This window comes from Camelus dromedarius, chromosome 1, assembly GCF_036321535.1.
Source record: "Camelus dromedarius isolate mCamDro1 chromosome 1, mCamDro1.pat, whole genome shotgun sequence".
Lineage (NCBI taxonomy): Eukaryota > Metazoa > Chordata > Mammalia > Artiodactyla > Camelidae > Camelus > Camelus dromedarius.
In genome coordinates this window covers 15,268,475-15,289,620 of record NC_087436.1, presented here as the reverse complement: position 1 = coordinate 15,289,620, position 21,146 = coordinate 15,268,475, and the positions used below count along the sequence as shown (strand labels likewise).

The 21,146-nt window shown below is 44.5% G+C and overlaps 1 protein-coding gene across 1 annotated transcript in view; it reads right to left on the bottom strand.

The window, feature by feature from the left end:
* The window catches only part of GATB (glutamyl-tRNA amidotransferase subunit B), an 82,626-nt gene that overhangs the window by 18,799 nt on the left and 42,681 nt on the right, over positions 1-21,146 (bottom strand). The window contains exons 6-9 of the mRNA XM_031464723.2: positions 18,877-18,990; positions 16,369-16,453; positions 15,638-15,682; positions 13,361-13,550 (exon numbers count right to left, since the gene is read on the bottom strand). Coding sequence (XP_031320583.1) covers positions 13,361-13,550; positions 15,638-15,682; positions 16,369-16,453; positions 18,877-18,990 — 434 coding nt within the window. The remainder of the gene's footprint in view (positions 1-13,360; positions 13,551-15,637; positions 15,683-16,368; positions 16,454-18,876; positions 18,991-21,146) is intronic.

Genomic DNA, 21,146 nt, shown 5'->3' with positions numbered 1-21,146 from the left:
TACGATGTGAATGGGACCTGCTTTTTACAGAAACAGGGAGTGGCTGTGAAATCTCTTAGCGAGTGAGGGGGGAAAAAAAAAAAGCAGCATCCAGAGGAGTTGTCAGCAGGGAAAAACAAAAGGTGGTGAATTGGGGTGTGAGGCCAGCACAGGAAACATCACTCTCCACTTGGGTGTGTCAGCAAGAAGTCGGAACCCTGACCCACCACTGCCACTTTCAATAACATCTGCAGAAGCTCTGAAATTGACTGAAACACCAAGTGTGCGACCTCTAGTCTGTCTCAGGAGTGCATGATTCGAGAAGTCTATAGTTCTGTTTTGGTCCCACAATTTCCACCTCTAGGTCAGGTTCCCGGAGGGCTTGGGAGCCCCTAAAATCTGAGTGAAACTCTGGTCTCAGCAATTTCTCCTGTGCTCTGTTCCCAGCAAAGCCGGGAAGTACACACATCTGAGCTGGGCTCAGGGTATTGGCTCCGCTCAGGGAAAAGGGTTTACATTCTCTGCGATGCAGCAACTCTAGAAGAGACATTGAGGGGAAACCAACTTAGGAGTGGGACTTTCCTTGGATAATCAAAATTCAAATAATTCAGGTAATAAAAGTTGACAGCAGGAGACAGAGTAGATGGCGGAGTAGAAGGACGCTCGCAGGTCACCCTCTCCCACAAATACACCAAGACCCACATCTACAGACCCACTCAGCCAACCAGAGCACCTGTGGAACTCCGACAGAACATCGCCCTCTTCAAAAGATAAAGACGCCAAAAATCTAGTAGGAGAAAAGGAAAAACGAAAGAACAAAAGGCAAAGCAGCGCAGGACGGGTCCCGCGGGGAGGGAGCGGCAAAGGAGGACTGGCGCTCGCTCGATGGGTCTCCCCTCTCCAACTGAGAGGCCAGCTGGACGGAGGGGGAGCCTCCGAGGCTCGGATCTGTACAGAGCAGCCCTTGACTAACAGAACTAAGTTAAACGGGCACAGAGCGTCCCCCCGACACCCAGCCTGAGACACGGGCAGGCAGCCGCGGGCAGGGCCAGGCTGCACAAGCCGGGCGGAGGACGGAAGTGGCTGCACGGAGGCAGCCCCGGGGGAACGCAAGGGGCTGCGCGCCGTGGCTGTGGGTGCACAGGGCATAACAACCTGGGCCCTCCATAAAACAGCAAGGTTGATGTGCTCTCGGGGGAAGGGTGCACACCCCCATCTCTGAAAACCCGCGGAAGGTTTTCTGGGGAAGAGAGGTGGGGCTCAGGCACAGCCGCCATATCCTCCTCGCTGAGCACTCAGGCGGGGGCGGGGCGAAACCTGCATCCACACCAAAGGGCTTAGCAGCCTCAAAGGCCAGACTGAGACTGGCCTGCAGCCCGGGGCAGATAGGATCCTTCCATTCTGGTCCCTCAGAGAACTTGCTCCACAAACACAAACAAGGAGCTGGGTTTTGGCTCAGAGCAGGGACAGGGCTGTCCCTGGGTCTTCCCCGAGCCCACCTGCGGAGCGCCGAGCAGGGCGGAGCGCGCAGCCGCACAGAGCGGAACTACCAGCAGCGCAGGTAGAGGGAGAGCCCCCCCCCCCCCCGCCTTTCGGGCAGGAACACAGCCCCTGACCGAGGTGCTGGGAGGGGGCACGACCCGCCCTCCTACCCGGCCAGTCTGCAACATCTGACTGTGGCATCCGGAGGGGCAGCGACCCACCCGCCCGCCCACAGCAGAGAGCTGCACCTGACCCACTGTTAGGAGGAGGCGCGATCGGCTTGCCGACAGGTGCTGGGAGCAGCACAGAAGAGGGCGCCAACGGAGGGCCTCTGAAAACAGCAAGCTGAGCTTCCAAAACAGGACGAAGACAGAAAGACTTCACATTAAAAGCACACAGACTCCAGGAGAACACCGACAAACCCCCCCCCCCCTTTTTTTTAAATCTGTTTTTACCTGTTCTATTTTCTATTACTCTCTTAATCTTTACTTCTTAATTCATTTCTATTTCTCTTGGGTTTTGATGTCCTGCTATTGATTAGACACAGGTTTCAAATACATCTATTCATCTCCCCCCCCCCTTTTTTTTGTAAAGTTTTTAAAAGGACGTCTCAACCCGATTAATACTCTGCTTCAACTCACTCTTTTATTATTCATTATACACTGTTTTCAAACCCTCTTTCTTCCTTCTTTTAAAATTCTTTCTCTCTCTCTATTTTTTTTTCTTTTTTTCCTAAGTTCTATTCCTAAATAGGCATCAGATAGATAAAATCCTTAAGGACCAAAATAAACAACTGATACTCCATAAAGTGCCAAAGAGGTATGAGCAAGATGAAGAAGCAGGAAAACCTTTCCCAATTAAAAGAACAAGAGAAATCCCCTGAAAGAAAGATCAACGAAATAGACATCGATAGCCTACTAGATCAAGATTTCAAAAAAGGAGTGATCGAATTGCTGAAGGAATTAAAAGAGATAGTGTTTAGAGATATAAAATATGTCAAAAATGAAATTGAAGCTATAAAGAAGAGCCAAGTAGAATGGGCAAACTCATTGACAGAGATGAGGAATGATCTAATAGCTGTGCAAAGCCAACTAGATAATGCAGAGGAACGAATTAGTGATCTAGAAGACAGGGCAATAGAAAGCACCCATTCAGAAGAACTACAAGAGAAGCAAATAAAAAATAATGAAAATAGCATAAGGGACCTATGGGATAATATAAAGCGTCCCAATCTTCGCATAATAGGGGTCCCAGAAGGAGAAGAAAGATCAAAGGGGATTGAAAAGGTTTTTGAAGAAATCATGACTGAAAACTTCCCAAACTTAAAAGAAGGAATCAGATATCCAAGTACAGGAAGCTCAGAGGGTCCCAAACAGGAAGAACCCAAATAGACCCACACCAAGACATATCATAATCAAGATGGCCAGAGTCAAGGATAAAGAAATGATTCTAAAGGCAGCAAGAGAAAAGCAAAGAGTAAGTTACAAGGGAACCCCCATAAGGCTCTCAGCTGATTTCTCTACACAAACACTACAGGCCAGAAGGGAGTGGCAAGATATATTCAAAGCCCTGAATGAAAAAAAGATGCAGCCTAGGATCCTTTATCCAGCAAGGCTATCCTTGAGGATACAAGGAGAAATAAAGAGTTTCACAGACAAAAAAAAAGCTGCAGGAGTTTAGCAACACTAAACCCATGCTAAAAGAAATACTGAAAGGGCTATTCTAAATAGAAAAGCAGCAGGATGCTACAGAAATGAGAAACACACAACTGGAAAGGTGATAACTCATGAATTACAAATAAAGTAAACATGAAATTATAAAAGAAGACATACAAATCACTGAGAGTGGGAGAGGGAGGCAGGGAAGTATAGAATATTTTTTTCTTTCTTTTTTAAATTTTTTTTAACAGTAGGATGGGTTTGAGATCATGTTACTATCAGTTTAATAAAAACAGTTATAGTAATGGGTTGACAGATTTACAAAAAAGGGTAACCACAAGCCAAAAATTTACAAAGGAGTCACAAAAAGTAAATAAAATCCATGATAATACAAAGGAAAATTACCAAACCACAAAAGGAAGAAGAAAGGAACAAAGAGGATATACCAATTCAACTGCAAAGATAAGTTCAAAACGGCAATAAACACACATCTATCATTAATTACTGTAAATGTTAACGGACTAAATGCTCCAGTCAAAAGACACAGAGTGGCAGACTGGATAATAAAGCAAGAACCTTCAATATGCTGCATACAAGAGACCCACTTTAGGGAGAAGGACACATATAGATTGAGAGTGAAAGGATGGAAAAGGATATTCCATGCAAATGGAAAAGCCAAAAAAGCAGGTGTTGCAGTACTGATTTCAGACAAAATAGACTTTAAAACAAAGGCCATAAAGAAAGATAAAGAAGGACATTTTATAATGATTAAAGGAGGGATACAAGATGAGGATATTACACTCATTAATATATATGCACCCAATATAGGAGCACCTAAGTACATACAAGAATTACTAACAGAGATAAAGAGGGATATTGATGGGAATACAATCATAGTTGGAGATTTTAACACTGCATTAACATCACTAGACAGATCTTCCAGACAGAAAATAAACAAGGCAACAGAGAAATTAAATACTACAATAGAAAAACTAGATTTGGTGGATATTTTCAGAGCATTACACCCCCCAAAAATAGGATATACATTCTTTTCAAGTGCACATGGAACATTTTCCAGGATCGATCATGTACTTGGGCACAAAAGAAACCTCAACAATTTTAAGAAGATAGAAATTATCTCAAGCATCTTTACTGACCACAATGCCATGAAACTGGAAATCAACAACAGAGAAACAAAGGAGAAAAAAAGGAAAGCATGGAGATTAAACAATATGTTATTGAAAAAACAATGGATCAATGAGGAAATCAAAGCTGAAATTAAAAAATACCTTGAGACAAATGATAATGAAAGCACAACCACTCAAAACCTATGGGACACAGCAAAGGCAGTGCTAAGAGGAAGTTTATAGCGATACAGGCCTTCCTCAAAAAAGAAGAACAATCTCAAATAAACAACTTAACCCACCACCTGAATGAATTAGAAAAAGAAGAACAAAAAGCCCCAAAAAGCAGCAGAAGGAAGGAAATAATAAAGATCAGAGAGGAATTAAATACAATAGAGATTAACAAGACCATAGAAAAAATCAACCAAACCAAAAGCTGGTTTTTTGAAAAAGTAAATAAAATCGACAAAACCTCTGGCCAAACTCACAAAGAAGAAAAAAGAGAGAGCACAAATTAGCAAAATAAGAAAGGAAAATGGAGAAATTACAACAAACAAAATAGAAATACAGAATATCATACGAGAATATTATGAAAAACTATATGGAACCAAACTGGATAACCTAGAGGAGATGGACAAGTTTCTGGAAACATACTGTCCACCAAAACTGAATCAAGAAGAATCTGAACACTTGAACAATCCGATCACTAGAAAGGAAATAGAAATAGCAATTAAAAACCTCCCTACAAATAAAAGTCCAGGACCGGACGGCTTCACCGGGGAATTCTACCAAACATACAAAGAAGAACTCATACCAGTCCTTCTCAAACTCTTCCAGACGATTGAAAAGGAGGGAATACTCCCAAACTCATTCTATGAAGCCACCATCACCCTGATACCAAAACCAGGCAAAGACACTACAAAAAAAGAGAATTATAGGCCAATATCACTGATGAACATAGACGCCAAAATCCTCACCAAAATTTTAGGAAATAGAATCCAACGACACATAAAAAAGATTATACATCATGACCAAGTGGGGTTCATCCCAGGGACACAAGGCTGGTTCAACATACGCAAATCAATCAGTGTAATACATCACATCAACAAGAGAAAGGACAAAAACCACGTGATCATCTCAATCGATGCAGAAAAAGCATTTGATAAAATTCAACACCCATTTATGATAAAAACTCTCACTAAAGTGGGTATAGAGGGAACATATCTCAACATAATAAAAGCTATATATGACAAACCTACAGCCAGCATAGTACTCAACGGTGAAAAACTCAAAAGCTTCCCACTAAAATCTGGGACAAGACAAGGATGCCCACTATCACCACTCCTATTCAGTATAGTCCTGGAAGTCCTAGCCACAGCAGTCAGGCAAGAGAAAGAAATAAAAGGGATCCAAATTGGAAAAGAAGAGGTAAAAGTGTCATTATATGCTGATGACATGTTACTATATGTAGAAAACCCTAAAAGGTCCACACAAAAGCTACTAGAGCTGATTGAAGAATTCAGCAAGGTAGCAGGTTACAAAATTAACGTTCAAAAATCAGTTGCATATCTTTACACTAACGATAAATCAACAGAAGAAGAAAGTAAAGAAACAATCCCCTTTAAAATAGCACCCAAAGTAATAAAATATCTGGGAATAAATCTAACCAAGGAGGTGAAAGAATTATACACAGAAAACTATAAACCATTGATGAAGGAAATTAAAGAAGACTTTAAAAAATGGAAAGATATTCCATGCTCTTGGATTGGAAGAATCAATATTGTTAAAATGCTCACACTGCCCAAGGCAATCTACAGATTTAATGCAATCCCTATCCAATTACCCAGGACAGATTTCACAGAACTAGAACAAATCATAATAAAATTCATATGGAACCATCAAAGACCTAGAATTGCCAAAGCATTACTGAAGAGAAAGAAAGAGGCTGGAGGAATAACTCTCCCAGACTTCAGACAATACTATAGAGCTACAGTCATCAAGACAGCATGGTATTGGTACCAAAACAGACATATAGACCAATGGAACAGAATAGAGAGCCCAGAAATGAACCCACAAACTTTTGGTCAACTCATCTTTGACAAAGGAGGCAAGAATATACATTGGAATAAAGACAGTCTCTTCAGCAAATGGTGTTGGGAAAACTGGACAGCAGCATGGAAAACAGTGAAGCTAGAACACTCCCTTACACCATATACAAAAATCAACTCAAAATGGATTAAAGACTTAAACATAAGACAAGATACAATAAACCTCCTAGAGGAAAACATAGGCAAAACATTATCTGACATACATCTCAAAAATTTTCTCCTAGAAGAAATAAAAGCAAGAATAAACAAATGGGACCTAATGAAACTTACAAGCTTCTGCACAGCAAAGGAAACCAGAAATAAAACAAGAAGAAAACCTACGGAATGGGAGAAAATTTTTGCAAGTGAAACCGATAAAGGCTTGATCTCCAGAATATATAAGCAGCTCATGTGACTCAATAAGAAAAAAATAAACAACCCAATCCAAAAATGGGCAGAAGACCTAAACAAGCAATTCTCCAAGGAAGACATACAAATGATCAAAAAGCACATGAAAAAATGCTCCATATCACTAATTATCAGAGAAATGCAAATCAAAACTACAATGAGGTACCACCTCACACCAGTCAGAATGGCCGTCATTCAAAAATCCACAAATGACAAATGCTGGAGAGGCTGTGGAGAAAGGGGAACCCTCCTACACTGCTGGTGGGAATGCAGTTTGGTGCAGCCACTATGGAAAACAGTGTGGAGATTCCTCAAAAGACTAGGAATAGACTTACCATATGACCCAGGAATCCCACTCCTGGGCTTGTATCCAGAAGGAAATCTACTTCAGGATGACACCTGCACCCCAATGTTCATAGCAGCACTATTTACAATAGCCAAAACATGGAAACAGCCTAAATGTCCATCAACAGGTGACTGGATAAAGAAGATGTGGTATATTTATACAATGGAATACTACTCAGCCATAAAAACTGACAACATAATGCCATTTGCAGCAACATGGATGCTCCTGGAGAATGTCATTCTAAGTGAAATAAGCCAGAAAGAGAAAGAAAAATACTATATGAGATCGCTCATATGTGGAATCTAAAAAACAAAAACAAAAACAAACAAACAAACAAAAACAAAGCGTAAATAAAGGACAGAAATGGACTCACAGACAGAGAATACAGACTTGTGGTTACCAGGGGGGTGGAGGGTGGGAAGGGATAGACTGGGATTTCAAAATTGTAGAATAGACTACACTGTATAGCACAGGGAAATATACACAAAATGTTATGATAACTCACAGAGAAAAAAATGTGACAATGAGTGTGTATATGTCCATGAATAACTGAAAAATTGTGCTGAACACTGGAATTTGACACAACATTGTAAAATGATTATAAATCAATAACAATGTTAAAAAAAAAAAGTTGACAGCAGATAGGCATAATCAAAGCCTCCACAAGAATGGGACACAGAGAGCATGCTGTCAAGAAATCAATTCTGAAGACAATCACATTTTAATGAGCCTAACGCCACGGTTGTCTAGAGGTCCTGGCAGGGAGGGGGCCTGTGTCACTCAATAGCGACTTTCTGTTAACTGTCCCCAAAAGGAAGCCATCCCACAGACAGGAAGGGAGGCTTCCAGATGGGCTCGGAACACAGCCCCGTGGAGTCCCCATGGCTAGGGCTCAGGATGCACTCCTCCTGGTGCGCAGGTCCCTGAGGGGCAGACGGCTCTGAACCCAGACGATCCTCACCTCTGAAAGCACCCACCCCCCGGCATTCACACCTGAGTCAAATGAACGGGGGGTTTTGCAGGGGTCAAGTCAGAAGACACGTCTTTTGATTCAGCTTTCCCAGAACAAAATACTGGTTATTTTTCCAGTGCAGAGACTAACTGTGAAAGCATCCTTAAGCTGGCAAGCACTGGGTGCAATTTTATAAAATGAAGAATAAAATCAATTTTGAAAATTGCATGGAGCTGAAATATGGTGACGAGGGTGATCGAATGGATTTTCCTCTGGCTGCAGTTAGACGGTGCGTCGTCCTTTGCTCCTCGGTAAGTCAGGGCAGTCTAAAACCAGTCAATAAGGCTTCAGATGCTTTTTTAAACTACTAGCTTTAAAGCAGCATTAGCTATGGGATACACAGCTATTTATCACAGGGAATTATTTCCTAGGCAATTCATCCAGATAGAAAACCAGGCCATTTCCAGCTAACGAGAGACTCAAAGCAAAACTCTTGGAAAACAATCCATTTGACAACCAACCACAGTCATGATATACTTTGTTTCTTTGTTCCTTAGAGACACCTTAACCTTTTCCATGATGTCAGAAACAAAAGATTATGACTTTAAATGGGGAATAACCAGCTGGGGGAATGAAGTTGTTCAAACAAGACCACGCGCCTTGAGGTTGCACACACAGGCAGACGCATACCGCAGCAAGGCATTGCCCTGGAGGGTCTCAGTCACGTCTCCCGACAGTCTCGCTGGGCCCATGTTGGATTTTCCTTAAGATCCTGCCTCGCACGGCTCTTGATGTGTTAGCAGCTGCCTGGTGCTCTTTTCTGTGCCAGCCTGTTCCCGGGAATCTGCTTGGCTGTACTGAGATTCTTTCGATTCACTGAAGATGCCCTGTGCCTGTCACCTTCGGGGTAAGTGACTCACACCCCTCCTCCTTCCTCTGGGGAGGGAATAGCTTTGGGTACGTTTGCTGAGCCCTTCCAGCTCCTAAGTGTCAGAGGTGAGGTCTGGAACCCAGAGTGTCTGTCTCTCAATCACTGACCCATAGGGCTACTCAGAAGACTTACAAACAACCCGGAAAAGATAAAGCTCTTACATCTGACAGCAGGACTGGGCGCTATAGTGAGCACCGAGGGCTCTCGGGAAACACTGAACTGGGGCCGCTCTGCCCTTCCTCCACTGGAATCTTTCACAGCAGATGAGACTGAAATCTTTCTGCCAGTCACGCTGTGAGCTCACATGCATCCCTTACCAAGTGCATGACGTGAGATACTGGGCAGAACCATCCCACAGAATCTACAACTCGCCCCCGCCCCACCCTGGGCGGAGGCCCTTCTCAATGACTCAGCCAGAAGGGGCCAAGGACCAACGACAGAGAGTCTAAGAATCAAAGTAAGTAACACTGCAGAGGAGAGCCTACATTTCTTTTCTGACTTAAATTTTCTACTTAGAAAATAAACATAATTTCTGCTTTTCATTGGAGTTGATTATTTTCACTAAGTATAGTAGCCAGCACTTTGTGTTTATTTATAGGACAGTCTGGCATCTTAAAAACCTAAAGGGTGGGCAAAAGTTTAAAAGGAACTGATGTTCTATGACCGTGCTTCATGAAGCATCAGTGGGGCCAGATAAAGCATTCATATCAACAATTGTAAACACTCTGTTTTCTCTATTAAGTGAGCCAAATAGCAATGAACTTGAAACATTATTTCTGTTTGGGCTTATGGCACATGACACATGCCAGCAGGCAGGAGAGCTTAGAAAAGTCTGGGCCCTGAACTCAGCTTCCCCACAGGCCTGACGAAGTCACTCAGCATCTGACACTTACCCACAGAGGTGACGTTTCCTCCCCAGGAGGATGGGGAGGTGGACGGTACCGACCTCGAGGAAGCTGGGAGCACGGACGAGAAGGTGGTCGGCCATGAACTGCAGAGCCTGCTGTCAGCCAACGGCCTCTACTCCGGGCTGCTTGTCAGCCAGTGACTGCAATTCGTTTGTGTTCTGAGTTCAGTAAAGCTGGGTTTAAGAAGAGATCCCCCACAGAAATCACCTGGGTTATCAGCTAAGGAAAATGCACATGTGTATAATCTAGACCGTTCTAATAATTACTCCTGGATACACTGGCTCAGAAAAGGACCTGCTAGGCTATTAGAGTCTCTCCTACTTCAGAATTCTAACGCCGAGATCTCAGCTTCTGGATTTCTATTCCTTGATCCTTACAAATGAGGTCAGAAATCAAGAGAGTTTGACACAAGGTAGGGAAGAAAGGTTAGCTAAGTAGGTTGAAATTTCACGTGGGGCGAGGTCCTTTTTATGAGGCCAGACGAAAAAATAGTAATACAGGTTTATCTCTTGGGAGGGGATTCTCAGGAGGGTTTAAGAGACAAAATCAGAATGTAGAGTTGATTTAATGTCCTAAAGAAACCAGTTCAGAAAACAAGAGTCAGAGAGACTGAGGGACGTGTGGCCAGCCACTGCATGTGGAGTGGCTGAGGGGCAAATATCAGCCTTCTTTCCCGGAGCTCAGGGACACACATGCCACCCCCTGACTTGCTGGCCTGTCAAAAAGGTTCATGTGGTCAATGGTTTATGTATCCGACCTTTGGAAACAGGGATGCTTAATAGGATTGCTGCTTCTCCTAGGACCTCCCTAAGCGCCATGATAGTGCCCTGTTCATCTACCTGTCTGTCCAGCCATTCACGGATGCCTCCTATGTGCCAGACATTGTGTCGGGTGACAAGATACACCCACGTCAGAGCTCTGTAAATACCAGGAAGAAATGATCAATACGCAATCAGTGCTGTAAGATGACAGGATAAGTTAAAGGCTAGAGTTGAGTTTTAAAGTTTTTTGTTGGTGGTGGGTGAGGCCTGTGTGGGAGTGGGTTATGTGCATCATGTTTAATTAATGAGCGATCCGGAAGCAGAAGCATAGAGTCAAAGCTCTGCAGAGCACACCTCCACCACAGCTACTGATTTAATGAATACTCCTGGGCACTCTTTAGATTGAAAGATGGTTCATTAGATTTGTGCATCTGCCCTTCTTGGCAATCTGTTGTGTTTCTGATGAAGGCAGGAGAAAACACGGACACACCGTTATGAGTACGTTATGAGTAACTCAGCTTCCACTGATGACCCAAGTCATCAGGAGCTCAGGATGGCGAATTTCAGGAAAGTGTCTGAATCATTCTCTTTCCATTCCGATCAAGTTCTCTTCTCACCTGTCTTGAGAATTTCTAGTACTAGACATTACATATATTGAAAAAAAAAACCCCAAACTAATCACCTAATACATTATTTGCAAGCTGTAAAAATAAGCATATTTTTAATATATCAAAAGAGTAAGTCCCTACAAAACTGGCTCAAAACCACCTTCTTCTTTAATTTTTTCCCCCTGTTGTCCCATCAAGGTAATCATTACCTCCTCTGGGCTCCCAGCCTACATTGTACATTGCAGCCTGCCCCGGGGTTGGTTAGCTGTAGTGCCACACACACATATACACACACGCTCTTAGAAAGCAAAGAAAACATTAAAAACAACAACAACAACAACTTTGTCCCTATCTCAGTACCTGCTACATAGGAGATGCTAATAAAAGTGCTGAAATGAATAGATCAAAAAGAAGTTCCCCTAAACAGGGCCTTAAACTATGAAAAGTGAGACCCACTCATCACTTGCCACCTTCAGCAAATATTTATTCAAGACCTCCGAGGCTGTGGCACCTGAAAGACAGAGGTGTGGGGCCCGGGCACAGATACAGACGTGTCTCTGCCGCAGGGGCTTCCTTCCGGGGCCAGTGAGGGCACTGTCTGTGGCGGCGGAGGCTTGGTCTGGGTCCTCCCACCCATTATAGAATTCGGCAAACATGTTACAAAATGCAGGACTGGAATTTAGGCTTTAGTGTTTAGTCTGGAGTTTATTTCAAGCGGGCTGGAAATTCAAGATGGTGGGGAAGATGTGTGAGGCTAAAACTCAGTTTTGTTAAATCAACTTGGGAAAAATTGGTGAGTTTTAAGAGGTTTCAGGTTAAAAGGTACTCTGAACAAGATGCAGACTAACTGACTCACAAAGACGAACTGACTCACACAAAGACTTGGCTTAATGCGCTTAATTAGCACTGTTGATGAGCTAATCTGCCCTGAGTGACAAAGAGAGAGGATGGAACAGTCCTTGTGTTCAAGGCACTGAACAAAATACATTAATTAATAAATAATTAAAATACAGCCGATGTAATCGCCGCAGAGGTGTAAGAGACAACAGCAGCCCAGAGGAGGCAGCGATCAACTCTAAGGATGAGAAAATAACCCACCGTGTCCAATCCCGGTGGTGAGAGCCTTCACGTGCAGCTTGTACGGAACACCTTTTAACCTGAAGCCTCTTAGCACTTGTGTGTTTTTCTGAAGTCGATTTACCAAAACCGAGTTTTGGATACTCTCTGGATACTTTTCAGATTAACTGATTAACAGATGATACAGAAAGACTCATTCATTCAACATTCGCTGGCCTGTGTTGGACCAGAAACACTGGGTGTTGTTACTGAAGTGGGTAAGTCTGAACACAAATACAAATCCCCTGACATCCCTATGTGTTATTATGGGTCAATTAAAATGCAAAGCTCTGGCGTTCCCAGCGATTCACGTGCTGCCCACGATGAGTGCAGTGGACACCCTGCCCCTGAGAGACGCAGCAGGACCTGCCACTTCCTCCCTGACAGACAGGAAAGCATCCGTGATGGAATGCCACTTCATGGCCACTGTGTCGCTTTAACATTGCCGTGACAAAGGGAAACTACAAAGTCCCAGCAGCCCTGGGAGGATGGAAAATCCCTGACAGATCTGCGCGGTGTCAGATTCTCTTCAGAAGCATTCTCAAGCCTCAGAGGACCGACACTTCTGGTCCGAGTTTTTGGCATTTTGTGTGGAATGTTTCCCTCTACAAGCAGTAATACAACTGGCTGGCTTTTTGAGAGCCCAGCTTCCTGCCAGACCCTGTCATGGTTCAATACTGTCAGACATCTGGAAAGCCTATACTTTGATTTTCCTTTGTCTCCCAGATGCACAGGGAAACATTCATCTGTTACAGCTGGACCGTCTTCAGGACGCCTCCCCGGCAGTGGTGGGTGACTGTTCACTTCTATACACAAGAAATAACTGACAGGAGACGCCATGTCTCGTTTTCTGAGGCGCACTGATCATAAGGGCTGGTGAGCCAAGGTCATCACATCTCGTTCTGCAGTACAACTGAAGCCATCGGGACGCTCCACCCGCAGCCCCCTGCAGAGCATCCCCAGCTGCCAAGCTCAATGCAGCCTCCCAATCGATACCCACCAGTAAGGCGAAGCTGTGCTCTGGCAGCATCCCGTACCGTCGCACCAGCTTCTCCCGAGTCACGCTGGGCAGCTCAGGGAGCTGCTCCCGGATCCGGTCAATGTTGATCACCTGCTGCGGGTCTGCGCCAGCAGGCAGGGACGCCGAGTCATAGAGCAGCAGCGGGGGCAGGTTGGGCTCCGGCATGAACCTGGGCGGAGAGAGGAGACGGCCTGCCGCTGAGTACTTCATTTGCTTAGAGGAAACCCACCTGTCATCAACACGGAGGTTTGTGTCTAGAAGCCATGCCACTTGCAAAAATTTTCTAACCCCGCATGTCAAGTCTCCTGGTTTCCTAGGAACTAGCCCCTGTATGGGTGTAAAGTACAGTCAAAACGATCTAACCCCCTTCTCTCCATGTTTCCAAACTAGCGCTGAGTGAAAAAGGCGCAAGACGGGGTTGAAGCTGTGCTGTGATCTATAGCTGTGGATAAAGTACATATTCACAAAGACACAGGCGGGAAGAAACAGGACCAACTTGAGAACAATTTTTAGGAAGAAAGACAATGTCCTCCATTTTTATATTTTCAAAACTTCTAGCAATCTTTGTGGAATAAATGAAAAGTCAGAGAAAAAGAAAAAGAAAAAATGGATTTTGCCTAAACATAATATAGACACAAGGGGAGAGGGAGGGAGGGTGGGAGGGGAAGAGCCCAGGAGATTTTCAGGGCAGTGAACTGTTCTGCGTGACACTGTAACGGTGGGGACATGTCATTACACGTCTGTCAAGACCCAGAGAATGTACAACGTAAAGAGCAAACCCTCATGTAAAGCACGGACTTCAGTTAATAGTAAGGTATCAGTACCGGCTCATCAATTTTAACAAACATTACCACACTACACACTAACGCAAGATGTCATCAGGGGAATCCGTGTGTGTGTGTGTGGTGTGTGTGTGTGTGTGTGTGTGTGTGTGTGTGTGTGTGTGTGTGTGTGTGTGTGTGTGTGTGTGTGTGTGTGTGTGTGTGTGTGTGTGTGTGTGTCGGAGGAAGTTCATGGCATAAAACAAGGAGTTTATGGGAACCGTAATTTCCACTCAATTCTGCTGTAAACCTACAACTGCTCTAAAAAAGTCAATTAACTTTTTCAAAAATGTGGAAGCCGCACCACTGCATATACTCTTATGAAACAAAGATGACCTTCCCTTTGTTCTATTCCAGCATCTAACGTTTCTCTCAGCCCATACTTGTCAAAGGGCTTATGCAGAAGCAGGATAATGCAGAATAAATGGCAGCTCCAAGGCAACAGATCAGACGTGCAGGCGACCTATCACCTCGACGCCAAATCTGTGCTATGAATCAGTCTGAATTCTGAAGGCAAGAGGAAACCAAAGGGAGGCTTCCTGAATCCCATCTATTCACCTGGGGGATTGAGCTGAAGCCATCGGCTGAGCTAAAAGCCAAACTCCATGCTCAGAGAGAAAGTTGCAAAAACACAGTAGGGGCAACACTGGAGAACAAGAAAGTTCTTGGGAAGAACAGACTGAACCTAGAAGATCAGAGTAACAGCAAGGGTGACTTTGATGGACACACGAGGGGAGTCCCCGAGGTGACATTCACCCTGCGGGTTTATGAGCTGCTGCTTCCCCACATCCCAATGCTACGTCTGTTCCTCATCAACAGCAATGGCTACTCTGACATCTCCCTGCACGCTGCATAGGAAAGGTGGGCCAATCTCCACAACTCTGTTGCTTAAATCTTCAATTTCTGCAGCCTGCTAAACTCAACACAGGCAAGAAATGAAAGGTTCCATTGCTCTTAAGCTATCCTTATTATTTGCTTTACTTCTGGACCTCATATTAAGTCTGATTTGTTAAATTTATCAATCAAATAGCATCACCTGAGGTTTGAAGGGAACTGCCATTAACATAAACATCTCTTTTTTCTATCTTCTCAAAGACTTTCAGTGTGTTACTGAATTTGTCACTGAATATGAAGTAAGAACAGCCCAGGCCCCACCCTCAGCTGCCATCCTCTGGGCTTAACTGCAACAACTCTGACACAGAGGTGAGTGAACAGTGTTTTCTAACTGTTGAACTATGTCAAGTAAGATGCTCCAACGATACCAAGTCCAAGAAATATTCTTTCTCTCAGTATACACATAAAATAGGAAGTCTAGATTTTCCATCATGCAACAACAAAAAGGGGTTCCTAGGATCATCACGTTGGTCTGCAAGTGGATCTGAAATGAGCCCCAACCCCGAATGCAAAATGGTATTTTGACAAGAGGAGTAATCACCTGTAGTCTTGTTTTCCTTCTTTGTCTCTCATCGGCACGGTGCACCTGTGACAGTTAAATCAGAAAATGTTAAAAAAAAAAAAAAAAAAAAAAAAAAGGCTGCATGTAGCATTGGCAAGTGCATATGCAGACAGGGATTCCCCAATCAGTAGATGACAGGAGATTCCAGCATCTTGGCCTTTCTTGGGAGACATTTATGTGAATACATTTCAGCAATATTAAAGAAAGAGAAATGTTTAGCATGATAATTTAAAAAGAAAATAAATTATTTCAATGTTTCTAACATTTAACAGCTCAAACTCCAAGCTTCTGAACATTTCTTCTCAGTCTTCTGCTAAGTGTATAAAACCCTTAAAATTCAGAGTCAGAAAATGAGACTCGGAGTTATCCAAACAGAAGAAGGCACTTCTACAACCAGCTCTGAGCTTCCCTCCACCTCTAGCTTAAAATGGCAGAGCTTAGGACCGATAGAATTTAAGGAAGTAAAAATTCTTGGTGCAAAGGATATAAACTGGAAGCTGGGGAAGGGCCAGGACCTGTGACTGGTTCGGTCAGGTGAAACTCTCACCAGCCCTATAGGGTCTATTACATCCCCGTACAGCATTTTCCTAACTTTACTAATGAGGAAAGCAAAGTGCAGAGAAGCTAAGTACCTTCTCCAAGGTGACTGTGGTGAACCCAGGCTGGGGCCCCATCTACCTGTGTTTAAGATGCTGTCAATGAGAACTCACCCCAGCTTGTAATCGAACGAGCGTGTTTCATTCAGAATTTCACCTCCATTCTCCAGTTCACTGATTTGCCTCTGAATTTCATAGTCTAAAAAAAAAATAGTAGTTTAGTATCATATTTTGAGTCCTTCCACCCAGTTCAGCAATAATTAGAAATCTTTCAATCCTTATGTCAAAAAATAATCAAGGGAGTTTCTTATAGTCATTCCTCCCACATATGCCACATTCTCTTCTTGCTGTCAGGATAACAGTGCTGGGAAGGGCCTTTTAGGAAGTCCTGCTCCCTCACTTTTTGAGAAAACTCAGGTTCAGAGAGATTAAATGACCAGTACAGATTAAACAACTCGGCAGAAGAAGGGCTAGGACCAGTATGTAGGCCAAGTGACTCCAGATTTTGGATTGCTGCTTATCAGGAGTTCTTATCCCGGGATCCATGGATGGGCTTCAAGGGGTTCTGGTACCTCCTGAAATCATATATAAAATGCAGATGTGTGCATATGTACACCTCCTTGGAGGGAGGGTCCAGAATTTTCATTATATTCTCAAAGGGATCTATGGTCCCAAATGCTTAACAGGCCCTGCTCTACGTCACACTCCCTCCCGCCAAACAGGGCAAAGCTGGTCATCCAAACAAGCTGAGCTTCTCTATGAAAACAGCTTCAGCCTCCAGCCACCTGAACTCCCCACCCTGCAGACATCACCTTCCCTGGCCCAAATCCAAACCCTTTTCTGAGCTGACAAAAAGCAGCAACACCAAGATGGTGGCAAAAGGCCTGACGGAGGGAGAAAAACTGGGTGGAAAAATTACAGGCTTGGAGAAGTAAGCCCCTAACATAAAGCTCCGGGCCTTCCGGTCTGAGTCTGACCACAGGGAGAATGTCTCAGATCGTTTGTTGCTCCAAAGGGTCCCTCGCAGGACAACAGAGGGTTAGGGCGGGGTCTCCTTCAAAACTCATTAGGCGTGAGTCTACCTAAAACCCTGCTGTTTGTCTTTTTAGGTTACCATCACCTCTCAGAATAATGACTTCCAAAACACTCACCACCTACACGGTGAAGTGGATCTTCCTTCCATCGGCTCCAAGCTTTTCCCTCACAAACCTGAGCTGTAAGGGTTTTTCCTGACCCAAACCTTTCACGGCTTCAGAAATACAGACTGTGTCTCCTTTTAGAGACAGAAGAGACCACCCTGTTTAGTCTACCTTCATATGGGCAACTTCCCCGCCTGTGAGTCAACCCTTTGACCTTTTTAATGCCTTCTTCCTGAAAATTCGTGGACTCAAGAGTGTCTTCACTGAGGCTAGTTGATCATTTTAGGTTCAACAGAATAAGGTTTTATACCAGACTAGAAAATCTTTTCCGTGGTATCATTAACACCCAGGACTCTACTAGCCCTTTGGCTGTGACGACACCCCCACCTGCCCCGTGCTCTGTGCACCCTGAAGGCTGCTCTTTAAACTCCACCTCTTCCCTTGTCTCTCTCTTCCTCTCTAGACACCTTTGGTTTTAAAAAAAAACCACTATTTTTTTCCTTCTAGTTTTATTGAGATATAATTGACATACAGCACTGTATCCTTTTTTTTTTTTTGGAGGGGAGAGGTAATTCAGTTGTTTATTTATTCATTTCTTTAATGGAGGTATTGGGGATTGAACCCAGGACCTCATGCATGCTAAGCACGTGCTCTACCCTCCCCGCCCACACCAGATACCTCTGCTTTCACAGAATATTTTCATTCCTCGGAGATGTCCTCCCCTCACAGTCAGTCATCAGCTTCTTTGGTACTGCCCCAGATGTTTATCTTGCTCAACTGTTCTGTTTTAATTTTTAGTATACATCCATCACCACTGAAATATTCACAGCGTGTGCTCCAGCAAGACCAATACTTGATTACATAGGCCCAAGAAACCAATTAGTTAAAACAATAAAAAGCAGAAAAACATACTGACCAACTGGGTCAAACTGGGGCCAACCTGTAAGGAACAAATATGACTCTAAAGTTCAGGCTGCTCAAGAGCGCGGTACCTGGAACAAGAGAGCTGCAGAATTCTGCAGATCCTCCCATAGGGGTGGAGTCTATTTCCCCTCCCCTTGAATCTGCTTTGAATGGAATGTGCTGGAAGAGACACTGTGCAAGTTCTAGAGCTGAGGACTCAAGAGGTCTTGGGGCATCTGCCTTCACCCTCCTGGGAAGCCCCCTCTGTCACTTAAGATGACCCAAGTGAGGTAAGGGAATGAAGAAAATCACGTGAGGCAGAGAAACCCAGCAGATGTCCAGCACCAAGGCCCCAACACGTGAGTGAGGTCATTTTGAACCCTTCATCTCAACTGAGCTGTTGGCTCCCCACATCCACAGTAATGAGCTGCAGCAGGACCAGCAGCGAAACCACCCAACCCACAGAACTAAATCTGAAATATTATCATGTAAGCCATTAAGTTGGGGGGAGAGGTGCTTGTTACACAGCAACAGATAACTGATACAAAGAGGCACATGATTAGTAACAGCTGACATTCACCTATTGCTCTGGCCAAGAACCTGGCACTGTTGAGATTCTTCACTTCTGTTCGAACACCCAAAGGCTCCCCAGGATGATGCACAGATATATTGGCATCCACTCTCAACTGGCCCTCTGGAAGGAGAGAAAAAAGACAACTCATTACAAATTCTCTGAGGCAGCACAGTCTTTTTAAGGCAAGAGAGTGTCCAGGTGCAATATCTAACTCTAGTTGCTGTTTAGTTACAGAGCCTAACTTCAGAGAGGTATGGCTGGTCCTGAAGTACATGGCTGGTACTTCTGTCCACTTATGAGAAGGACAGTCCTATGGCATCTGAGGAGTGTGCTGGTACGTGTGTTTGTATATTTCTGTGCACTTGTGCACCCGCAGAAGACAGGAGAAATTCTGGACATACCAGCTGGGGAAATCTCATTTTTTGTGTGCCAAATAAGAAAAACAACACTATAAAAATGGAGGTTTACTCTGCAGTTTTATTCTGAAGTTTTTTTTTCAAAGTGTCAGAGCTGGGTTGGGAGGAAGGCCTCAGAAATGATTGTCTGATAACCCTATGCTGCTCTCCTTTGGAATGTGGATTTCCAACAGCGATTCCAGGAGATTTATAAGAGAGTCCTTGAGAATTTACAGCTCAAGGGTAGGAGCCAGAAACCTGGGCTTTTCCCCTCCTCCTCCCGCCAGGTACTGTAATAATCTCTTCCTTCTGCAAACAAGACTCTGGATCCTTCCTGACGTGGTAAGGAGCTGCTGCAGCAGATGGACAGAGGTGTTATGAAGGGGACGGCCTGTGGGGGGCCCCAGAGGACATTCTCTGACCCTGAAAGTCCCTGCAGACTGGGAGCAGTAGCCCCTGAGGAAGCAGGTGGTTTGTGGAGAGGACTAAGAGGCTTTCCAGGAGGAGAGGGAGGCGAAATCCCAAGACACACAGAGAGAGAAAGACAAGAAATAATCACATTTCACACCCTGCAAAGGGAAGCTGAATTCTCTATTCTCCAATTTCATTTACAATATTTAAAATAGAACAAAAGGGGAAGACAAAATGTTGGGATTTTTATGGATTTTTATTTTCTTAGGCAAGTCTTTAAACTGAAAAAGAATCTGCCAAATCGGAATGTTCTGATGGGCTGAATAACAAAATTCATTTCCCAGGGTTTCAGAGCAAAAGCATATTAAAGTAATACAAGAGTATAAATCAATCCAAGCCAAGAAAAAGAGACCCTTGGAACTGGTCTCTGTCTCTCCCAGTCTGCAGCTCTGACAGCCACCCACGCAGACATGCAGGGGAAAGGTGCCATTCAGTCCAGAAATGACTGGGTCTGCAGCACAGACCTCTCAACATTTTTACAAAATCCTGTAGCCCCTTCTGGACAATGTGTGCTTCCCCGAATCTCAGAAGTCCCAACGACTCCTGATGCCATCAGATCCTTGGGCGAGGAACCCTGATTATCCCCCGCTTCTCTGTTGTCTTTGCCCTTGGCAGTCACACTGATTAGATCCAGGCAGTTCCTCCCCCAACACCCCTCAGGCCTGTCACTTCCTCTCCATTCCCACCACTGCTACCCTCGCCTGAGGACTCGGAACTTCAAGTCTGGGTTATCTTGCATCCCGACCCTGGGCGCAACAAACCCTCCTCATCCAGCCACCCCCAGTGTGGCTGCGGTTTTCATCATCTGGGTGCCTGCCTGTGGGCACAGCCAGCTCCCACTGATCAAACATCTCCTCTGCCTGGTAGGTACTCAACAGCCCTCATCTGTCTTGGCTGACTCGCCCACATTTTCCGCTGCCCATTCCGTGAGAAAGCCCCCTCCAAACAGGGGGGCTCCTGCGTGCCAGTCCCCGTCTACTTGCTGGATTCCATGTGCTTTCATCAGCACTCTTACCGTCCCTTCTTTAACCTCTGCTCATCATTCAGGGTCCCACTAAGTGTTGCTACCTTCTCCTGGAAAGCCCCAACATCGAGCCAGCCTCCACTGGTGACTCTGAGTTATCAGAATACATGCAATCAGGGGCACAGAATTTAGCACCTGACTACAGTCTATTCTGAATTGATCTTATCTTTAGGGCCAGAATGGGAGGCTCTTGTGACAGGGGTCCAAATTTAACATCACCAGCCTTCTTGCCTTCTCGAGGACATCACCCCTTCAGCTACCTCCTCTCTCCCACACCAGTCATTAACCCTCTTCCTCAGCATCCCCTCAACACATGCACGTACACATACACACGCAACAGCAGTTCTCATTATCCCTTGAATCCAATTCTCTCTCCATCATTCAGC